We start from the raw sequence: 10,859 nt of genomic DNA, 5'->3' as shown, positions 1-10,859 counted from the left end.
TGACAGAGAGCAGGAAGACCAGGGAGGTAGCATTGTTTAATTTTAAAAATATTTGCATGAGTAAAATGAGTCTTCAGGGCCTCTCCTTCTTCTTGTCTGAGGAGCAGGCCGGGAAGGAGGAGATGCTCTTGAAATAGCCTAACAAGACCGTTATTTCTTTTCTCTTACACAAACAATGCACCACGCGTAGGACTCCATCAGACTTCCCCCGGTCGATATTCTGAGCCTGTTAATGACGTCCGGCAGCCAGCAAAAGAGCGGTGAAGCCAGGCGAGTGCCTGTGTGCTACTGGAGGATATTGACTTTGGGGGACTGAAGGAAAACATCCAAACAAGTGGAGCGAGTAAACAGGAAAATAACAAGGTGGGGAGTGGAGTTGGAGTGGGGGGTTCAAGTTCAGGCTGCGCTCAGGGCCGCTGGGCACGCTTCATCTCCTACTGCCGCCTGTCTTTGCATACCAGCACCAGCTTCCTTACGCTCTGGCATCCTGTCTCAAACCTGATCTGTGTGTGTGTGTGTTTGTCTGTGTATGTGAGTGTGCATGTATGTGTGCCGATTGCTGTGTGCGTGGACGACTGTGTTTCTGTGGGGCTGTCATCTGCCTTCAAGTGTTTGTTCCCCGTCTGAGGGTTTGTTTGTCTACTGGTGCCAATTTATTGAGGCTGTTAATTTCCTCCTGGAAGTTTTACTTTCCTTCAGGCGTGTCTGATGTAGCCAAACTAAATGCAGAAGAATTCTACATCAGTTCTGCAGCACCTGGTCTCTGACCAAAAGTTGAAACACACAAACACACACACACACACACACATGGCTTTTCCGAACATTCTGGATAGTCATTCAGTTGACTATTTGGCTGTTCTGGATTGATTAGGCCGGGGTATTTTTTAATTCCTCCCTCTCTTTGTAAAGGCTAATCATGGATAAAGTTTAACTGTATTTCCTGCAGGCAAAACAAGCTTGAAACGCATAGCAAAGAGGTCAGGGCAGTTAATTGGCTATTAGGAAGCCATATGTATATATAATGAAATGTATGACATTATTACACAGTAAAGCACATGACATTATTACTTTACACTGAGTTGTTTTCCCACCTGTAAGATTTTCTTTGCTTAAGGAGGACGTAACATTGTATTAGTGATCTGAAAACAACAGATTGAGAGGGGATTTACATGCTGCCTAACCTGGCCCCTGAAGCCCTGGAAAATAAAGGCCTCAGACCATATCTTCTAGAGGGCAGGAGCAAAAAATAAGTCCACTCGCTAAACTGTAAGAGAAATATGATTTTTCATTCCATCTTGAGTCCATGGACACTTCTCAAGTGCTTTGCAATGACCTACAATGACCCCGACATAGTGGAAGGACTGGTTGTCTGGACAGTCTGTCAAGTTGTGCCTGCATGTGTATACAGGAGAGATTTCTGTTTCTGTTCTGTTGTACCTATAGATAAATTCATAAGAATATCCAGTGCAGTGATGGGTTTCCTATAATGTTTGACTTTGTTTATTTTTTAGGCCCACATTTCAATTTTATTCAGATCATATTTGCATGGAACTTAGAAGTTGTAGTGGCCTATCAGACAGATCTACACTGTTGACTCATTGACTCAAAGCTTATGAATATTCATGACACTGAGGCCAACTGTAGTTCAAATTAAGTTAATTTCTTCTTTACAAATGTTTTGAGGTACCAAACAGGCATTATACGAAGAGTATAGTTAGCTCCCATAACAATTCAAAACTACATTTCTGCAAGCTTTTGCCCATAAATGAAGAGGTAAAATATTAAAAACATATAGATAGATCTATTTTTGAGTTTCACTGTTGGACATCAATTGTGGGCATATGGGGTGACTTATGGGGTCAAGAATCATAGCGTGAGATAAATTGGCTTACATTTTCAATGTGTTCTTTATCTATAATTAATTAATAGAAATTAACACATTATTTTGACAACACATTAAAAAAATATCTTAGAGTGGTCAGCCTGACACATTTGCTGTCTTTAGTGCGGAGAGCCTTATAACATCAGGGATGCATTTTTCCAGGAAGACAGGTGAAGCTTCCCCCTCCCCCAGTCTCCACAGTCACTCTGCCACTACGGCTATGATGTCTTTTATGGACTGCAGTGTTGACCAGTGAAAGAAAGAGATGAAGAGGAATCGGCATGCACACATACACATTGCCTACCGAGTATCAAACAAACCCGTTAGCCCTGACCTCTGCAAACGCTTTCCCTCTCTGGTGACAAGTGCTATTTTTATCTCATTATATCCTTGGCAACCCTTATTCCTCTGCTATCACCTTTCACTGCAACCCCGCTCTTCCATCCATTTAACATTTACAGCGATATGAAATGTAACCTTTGATTCTGTCACTCCATTCTGCCTTTTCAATAATCAGCAGCACTCAAGGAGCCTCGCAATTCCTCTCATCCACCACTTTAATGAAAAGGTATAAAAAGTCGGGCGCAATATAATTCATTATTTATTGGATAATACTAAAATACAGAGTGAAGTATATTCATTTACGAGCAATGAATTGGTGGGCAATGGCAGCCTTCTATGTTGGCTAGCTAGATAGCTAGCTTATTAGCCCCCAAGCTAGGCTGGGAAAAGAAAGGCGTGTAAAAGCATTGCATTTCATCTCTTAACGAAACAACGTGTCATGTCACATAGAATTTTCTGGAGTTCATATAGGATTGTAGACTATCATGGACAAAATGCCACCTTTAGATAGGGCAGTTATGCTTGGAAACATTTAAGTTCGTTGAGTAGACTGTAGACACTAACAACCTGGCTATCACACAATTTTAGTAGTTTTTTTTTAAGGCCTACATTATCCCTAAGTACCGAATTTGAAAGGCTGTTTCGTTTCATGTCCTCTTGGGGTGTCTGCATGTTCAGTTGGAACGGTTTCTCTAAACTTGAGCTTAAAATAGACATGCTTGTTAACATTATGGAATGTAAGCTTGCTATTGAGGATTTCTATGTTCTTTTGGTAGCCTACTACTGTTAGCCTACAAGAGACTACTTGAGTTATTAAGTTTTTTTTTTTAAATTCACTGATGTTAAACGTTTCTCTTTTGAAGGTCTTGCTTTAGGCATTTTGAAAGGCACCAGAAAGCACAGAAGAGGGAACAGTTGAAGGCCTTCAGAGATACAGTAAGCTACAAATCCACTTGTCAACCCCAGAATATATCAGCATGAATTGATGTGTGTGGTTGTATTGGCTACACTAAAGAGGAGGGCAGGTATATCACACTCAGTAATCAGTTTCCCACATGAGTCCATGTTTGCTTTTGAACGCTACATTAGTGTTATAAGAAAAACAGGATATTTTTGAACTGGCCGGGTTAAAGTAAATGGAAATTTAAATGAAGCATGGAAAGGACACAGTAAGCTCCCTCTGTGGTTATTAGAGAGGTCTTAAGAGTGCTGATGAAGGATGTTGATGGAGGCCCTTCAGATTCAACAACTGCCCAGACACTTCATCAGAAGCATTTTGAAATACACACACACACACACACACACACACACACACACACACACACACACACACACACACAGAATAACTTCCATTAAGGTGCAAGCAGGTTATTAAGAGGCTTTCTTGCCTTGTGTCAGGAGACATCAAGCCCAGATCGTCAAAGCAGATGACTGTTAAGTCACCAAATGGGCCCCCAGTTGTGTGCCCCTTCGCCCCTTTCTGTTGATTCATTATCTAGACCTGCAGTCACTAAAGGCGAAGCAAAACAGCCCAAACCCTTAGCAAAACAAAGCTAGGATACTGTAAATCTAAAAGCAAGTCCTTAGGCACCAGGTTCTACAGCAGTTCAGCACCATTGGGTGTCTCGCCAGTCCCAGGTCACAGAGGCTGTTGGGAAAGCAAGGTAGCCGCCATCCCTGGAATCTAAACACACGTGCCAAGGGAGGGAGGCCATCACAGAGAATTTCCTGATTGTACATCTAACCTTTCAGCACGTCCTGCAGTGTCCCATGGCTGTTAACACTCTGCGGTCTGGAATGGACACACATGTTGTCATGTAAGCGCACATGCTGACTAGTTCTCAGTACCCCTCTTTCTGAGGATCTGTTTCTGTGAGAGGACCACAAAGGGGGTAAAACTACATAAAACGATTAACAAAAGCTGGACAGATGTAATATAGAAATTTAGAGTATTTGCATTTAATGCTGTCCACAGTCCCACCAATATTTGTTAATCGCTTGAAACTCAAGTGGGGTTGTAACAGTTTTAAGGAGACAATACTGGGGACTTATAAATAGCCGTGCTCCGATAGCTGAAACAAAGGTGTTAGTGTCTGCTTAACACTGTGGAGTTTGTTATGTGCTACGGTCGATTTCTGCTCTTACAGCAGTCTGTGTGTGCGTGCGTGTGACAAATTAGAAAAGCCTGGTGGAGAATTCACTCTGGTTGGCCTCGACTGTTAGTTGTTATGCCAAAGCATATTTGACCAGGGCCAGTTGTAACTTTTGTGTGTGTGTGTGTGTGTGTGTGTGTGTGTGGGGGGGGGGGGGGTTGGTTGTTGGTTGTGGGGCGGAGGTGTTCAAGTGAAAGTGGACGCTCCCTCAGGAGAACTTATAACCCAGTAGTTATGCCACTGAATGTTTTCATAATGTTTCATACAGAAACACTTCTAACTCCATTTGATCTTATCAAGACTATCTAAGCAATTACAATGTACAAACACAGATATCCTCAGTGTTACTGTAGTGTATTGTAGCTAGAGTCTGTGTAAATTGCACAATTTGTAACAGATACATAATTCATTAAAAAAAAAACAAGTCTTCTCTAAGAGGCAGTCCTGCGCTTAAGCAGCAGCAGGTGTTGCTCATTAGGGTTAGATAGTTCTGCAATGATGTTTTTCCCCTGTTGAGAGGACGTCATATGCTATACAACAGATACAGTAGAGTGCAGAAAAATTGACTAGCCCAGCCACAATCATGAGATCAGCAGTTGAAGTTTTGCATCTTTGGGTCGACTGTGATCATATATCAAAGCCCACCACAGGTGGATATCCTTCAAGCATGAGTTCAAGATGTTAGCAGCAGACACATGATTTGTTGTAAGGGAACATTTCCGTAATGTTTTGTATCTGGCGCATGAGTTAATTCTTCGCCAACTCTTTTGTTTCCATTGGCCCCTTGTGCCAAACTGCTGCATAGTTTATACAAAAATGCCTCTTCACACATTTGATATCTTTGTTCACCGGTCAACCTGAAATGCTACCACAAGCTATCTCAAGAGGTAATGAAACTGCTCATCAGTTATCACAGTTATCTTCTGTGATGTTTCGGTGTCAGGAGCATTCTTTGAAGAAGGCTGCTCGTCATCATTGTGTTGAAGCAGCTGAATAGCCCTAATGTATCTACAATACCAGTAGATTAATAGATAAGTCAGTTTATGTCACAGTCCAGTTGTGCAGCACATTCTGGAACATTCTACGCCAATGTGTGCTAGTCAAAACAAGGGAGTATTGCCAACTATGATCAACTCGAGTATATCAAGTCCACAGGTGGTTTTATGTGTTGCCAGTGAACCACCGCTCTGCTGAGACAATGCTGAAATTCCTGGCTGCCTAGGTGGATATGGAAGTGATGACCGAAACTGACATTCTTAGCCATTTCCTCGACGCACGCTGCGTTTGTTACCTTGAGCATCATCAGCCAGCCACATATTTTCCAGGCGATGCATCCTCTGACCCATCCCGTGTGCGGAGATTCCAAGAGGGCCACAGAGCAGGTGTGAGGCCCATGAGGACTTTCCAAGGATGTCAGCTCAATGGAAGACCTGCTAATGCTCTTTCCTTATAGCCCTGAAAACAAAGGGGACTGGAATTCAGGGGGATGCCTGCCTACATGCTTCAGATTGTAAAGATACGCCTCATTCTGTATAGGAGTTTGAACTGTGGGCCAAGATATTGTCTATACACTGTAGGGGCTTTTTTTATTTGTTTAAGGTTTTACATCCGAAAGCAGTAACATTGACAACACGGTGATTTTTCATGATGCTTGAACAAAACATCGCAAGACATGTAGACACACGGTAATGTTTAGTGAGATGTCCCTTACAAAAGAAGCAGAAAACAATAAGAGTTAACAGGAACAAGGTGCACTAAAAATGTAGACTTATGACCCAAGCAACACAACATTTGCACCTCATAAGGGGCCTTTAAAAACCAAAACTAAAAACATCCTAAAATCACCATGGTGATTATAGAGGAGATGGGCTTGAAAGCAGAAATTGCATGTAATTGTTCTGTCTCAGCTTGAATGGCTGTTGCTGAGGGTTTGTGACACAGGGTCGAAACAAATAAGCCCACAGCTTGCCATCCCAGCAATGACGACAGCAGCGGGGGAAAAGCAATTTCAGCTTTCAAAATGTACTCTATAAATATGTTGACTTGATTTCAGCTCTGAGTAGAAAAAACAGCTAAATCATTGTCACTGGGTCTGTTCTCTACATTGCCACCTGCGATTTTGATTGAATGGATTTTCTGGTTGATTTTGAATGGTACAAGCAGAGCACAATATTCACAGCTTTAACTCTGACTTGTCAGTACTTCCATTTGGTGTTCTGCTGTTGATCAGTGCAGTTGTTGGTCTGTGCAGAGCTGTGTTGAAATCAGTGCTCCTTCTTCCTTACACTTTTATATAGACACAGATGTGTCTGAATAATTCTGTGTCTTTGAATTGGCTATGATTCTAATTCATATTTGTTCCCTTGGTTTTTAAATGAAAAGATCAGTAAACTCAGATGTAAATAGTTGAAATAAAACTTTATAGTGTGTGTTTGGTTCCATATAGTTTAGTTGAGATTGCCTTCCCCGACCACGATTTGTGAGCAAAATGAAAACCTTGAGTCCTCCATGGCCACCATGACCACTGGTGAAGCCACAGCTGGCTTGTCACAGTGTTTTAATGAGGCGTCTTTGATTGATGATTCCATTACTGTACCGCCGCACACCGTGTCACCTCCAGATGCATCCATGGCCCCAGCCGGCATCTCCTCACGAGGATGTCACCTAGTTGTTTGTATTGCAGGAAACAAATACATTAGCAAAACAAACAAACAGAAATATCTTCCAGCGTCAACTTCCTGACGATAAGGAAGTCTTCGCTTGCCACTGCTGGGGCCCCTGAGCTCAACTGTCAGGCGCTGACGGCTGTGGTGGTGGCCGCAAGTGAGGCCAGTTCCTGTGGGATTGTGGGATTGGACATGGCTCCTTTTGCACTTGTTCCTCAGGGGGAAATGAGCTGAAGCTGGAGGGGGAAGAAGAAATGGGGGTTAGAGAAAAGACAGGGGAGTTGTTTAATGCTTTTAAAGCAAAGTGAAGGGGAGGAAAAAATGCATCCTAGACAGCTGTTCTTTCATTCGTAGGAATTGCCGGAGCAAAGCACTACCGGGAAGGGACAAAGATCGGAGGGAGAGCCGCCACAACAAGCAAGACACAGAGCAGATCAAGGTCCTCCCCCCATCATCACCCTGCACGCTATATGAGTCACATTAGTCAGGCCTGAAGAAGCCCAGCTCCCCGTTCACTAAAGACAGAGATGAAGGTGAAAATGACAAACTGCATGCAGTGCAAGATAGCCAGCATAGCAGTAAAATAACAACCCGAGGCGCTAAAATGAGGGAGGGAAAAAATAACTTTCTCTATCAGTGTTCATGGGTCAGTTGTCAACAAAGCTGATGAAGTGGGCTGAGCTGCAGGAAGGTTTCTGGTGTGTTGCATGAATGCTACTGCCCAGGGTAAATCCCAATGTCATAAAACCGAGAGCACAGTACTTGCGAAGCGCGAGGTCCTGTTTTAAAGCTTTATTACCGTCTTTCAGGCTTTATTTAAAGACTAGCCAAAAGGTGTGAGCGCAGGCCGTATATTTCGCTCGGCTCGTAACGACAGCTTGTGCACTGTGTACTCTCGTTGGAGAGAGGACACTTCTCATTGGTTCCACGCGCGCGCTGTAATCAGTCACAGGTGTGTATGGCTCTCTGGGGTGTGAACTCCAGGGGCCCATGCTCTCCCCCCTCGGGGAGGGTCAAACTCTCACACACACAGTCCTCCACCAGCCATAAAAAGTCAGGTAGACTTTATAAAAAGGCCATTTTAATGTATTACTGGAATAGCAGAGAGAGATAATGTAATCCTTGTTAGAGCGTATAGGAAATGCAGATGTGGATGATTAGCTGAGCCTTTGTGCAGTGACACAAAACCTCTAGACTGCTGGCTAGTTGGGCCATTTATATCTGAGAAGACTGTCTGACAAATACAGTGAGCCATGACAGGGCCGCTGTGTACAGACAGTATGAGCACACTATGTCTGCCTTTTGAAGCATTGCACATATAGTCTGTGCAGTGGATGTGTGTAGGATGAGTACACGTGAGTCAGTGAGGTGACGGGTTGCAAGGGTATTGAGGAGAGTCACTCCAGGAATGATACAGCACACAGGATACCATCAGGGGTCCTCTGAAATGGGGTTATAAAAAATTCACTACCCTGCAATAAATTTTTCACAGACAAAAAGAAAAAAAATCCTTGCCCTGTTCCAGTTGGTAAGGTCTAGAGTACCAGTCTAGGCTCAAAAAGGATTTATTTATATATCTATCTATCCATTTCCCTCAAAGCTTAACATGTTACTGAAAAACCTTTATGACATACATTATTGTATATGATGTACGATTAGAAGGCACTAAGTACAGGATATACATTATAATATCATACTGATTTTAACCATAGAAATAGCCAACAATATGAGTATTGTATCAGTTGGAAAAAATCCAAGTTGGTAAATTGTATACCTCAAATAAATACATGTACACTACTAGCCAAATCAAACTATACCTCAAAAAATATGACATGTAACACCTTCTACTGTGAAGAAGTGAGCAAACGCATTTTAACTCAATTTTTGGGAGTATTTATCTAAAACGATCTCTCTTTCTCTTTCTCTTCTTTAGCTGTTATTAAATCAGTCATCGAAATGATGTTCCGGCATGTTCCTAGGGTCAGAAAAGATTGCTTTAGCGCAGCATGGTGAGCATCATGCTGTGAGAGATGGTGGCTGCAGCTACAGCCATATTCCATATTTTACATGACGATATAATGTGGGCCATAGGTCATGTTCTACATTGTAAAGAAGTGGAGCCTGTATTACACGAAAGTGGCCAAGTGTTCAGAGTTGACTTAGTAATTCATTATTTATGTCAATTCATCTATATTAAATCACTGAACTGAGATTCGGAGCTAATTTGTTTTTGTTAGTGATGGTTTAATTTCATCTGAGATTTATTCAAAGGGTTTGGGAATTCAGCAATTTGGCAATTCCTCGTACTGCTCCAAGACACATTCATCAGGACTTTTGGCCCAGGAGCACAAATGAACTACACACTGTATTTTTGAAGTAGTACTCTTACTTACACAATGAAAACCCACACCATGAACACTTAGACAGCTGTTACAGATGAAGACTTCAGTTCAGTTCAGTATTAATGTTCTACGTCAATAGTTTACTGCAGATTATTATAAAACCTTGCCTGAAGCCTTGGCTGGATCACAGCACTGAAACTGAAACATTTCGTCATCCATTCCATCACTTGTTTGTCACAGACAAGAAACATGTGAATTCTTGACCTTGTCCAACCCACGCCAAAAATGGGTGGGCACCTGTTTTCTGTAAACACCACCAAACATCTGTGCTACTTCCCTCCCAGTCACACACACACACTTCCACACTTCTCCATCTCTGTCATCCTCCTTGCCTCCTCAGAGTCAGTGTATTCCCACCTGCACGGATCCCTTGTGGGATCTGCATCCCCCAGTGGAATAGGGGCGGCCATCATGATTCTGTGGATCCTCTTCTGTGGATTACTCTCATCCTGCGCATTGTGTGCTGAGTGCCAGCCGGCCGCGGCTGTGAACACAGATGGGAGCATGGCCCTGTGATCGCTTCCATATGTCGCCTTGCGAGTCTTTCTTTCTTTTTTTTTGCTGTTCATTCCATCTCTCATCCAGCTTCTGCTTTTCTCCTCAGACACAGTGGCCAGTCAGGGATAGGTTAGTGCTCCCATGGAGCATACCAACATCAAACGCTGGTGGAGAAATGACTAGGGTTTGTCGATATTTCTTAGAGTATTGTCGTGATCTCTACTTCTAAGTGATCATCCATTGTGTGAAACCTCATTGTATGTGTTGGCCCACAGGCGGTCCAAGCTGAAAAACCGATCATTTGTTTCTTAGGAGGCCTTACTACGTCCCGAAGGGCCCTTGGAAATGTAATCCATCTGTTTAGCATAACTTATCTGGCTAAAGTGTTAGAGAGCTTCAAGCCACCCTTGGGGAAAGCTGGCACATAGATTCCTGTTGTTGTATGGTAAATATGAACTGCACGGAAGTGGGCAAGCCCCTTTTTGACACTACAACCTTGGGAGGTTTGTTCGTCAGGACTGACACATGTGGCCAGAAATATCCCCCCTCTCTGATTATAATTCTCCAAGTCCTCCTCATTAGCCAGACATCCGCAGTGACCCCTGTCTGAATAGGGGCATGGAACTGAGCTGTCAGTCAACACCAATCACTTGAGGGAGGCAGGGAAAGAAATATTCCAGGTCTCCCACTGTGGAAGTGCAGGTTTGGAACCCCCACGTAAGCTCACAAACCTTGGAGAAGGTGTGAAGACAAATCTGAAAAAGCATTGGATGAATTGCTGTGAAAAAAGTAACGGTTGATTTGACGCCAAAAGAGTCTAGTGGAAATGCGTAATTGTAAAACTGACATGGTAGTGATAGGCGACTGGAATGTGCACCAGGGATTGTGGGGAATTAAGCCAAACCAAACCCTTCAT

General features: G+C 43.0%; 1 protein-coding gene across 1 annotated transcript in view; it reads right to left on the bottom strand.

The window, feature by feature from the left end:
- xpnpep2 (X-prolyl aminopeptidase (aminopeptidase P) 2, membrane-bound) overlaps nt 1-9,951 on the bottom strand; it is a gene marked incomplete at both ends in the record, with an annotated part of 30,039 nt that extends 20,088 nt beyond the window's left edge. Inside the window, 2 exon segments of the mRNA XM_080840842.1 lie at nt 7,113-7,279; nt 9,744-9,951. Coding sequence (XP_080696968.1) covers nt 7,113-7,279; nt 9,744-9,951 — 375 coding nt within the window.
- Nucleotides 9,952-10,859: the final 908 nt, after the last annotated feature.

Source organism: Sprattus sprattus (genome assembly GCF_963457725.1).
Source record: "Sprattus sprattus genome assembly, chromosome: 6".
Classification (NCBI taxonomy): Eukaryota; Metazoa; Chordata; class Actinopteri; order Clupeiformes; family Clupeidae; genus Sprattus; species Sprattus sprattus.
This window is presented reverse-complemented; position numbering and strand designations above follow the sequence as displayed.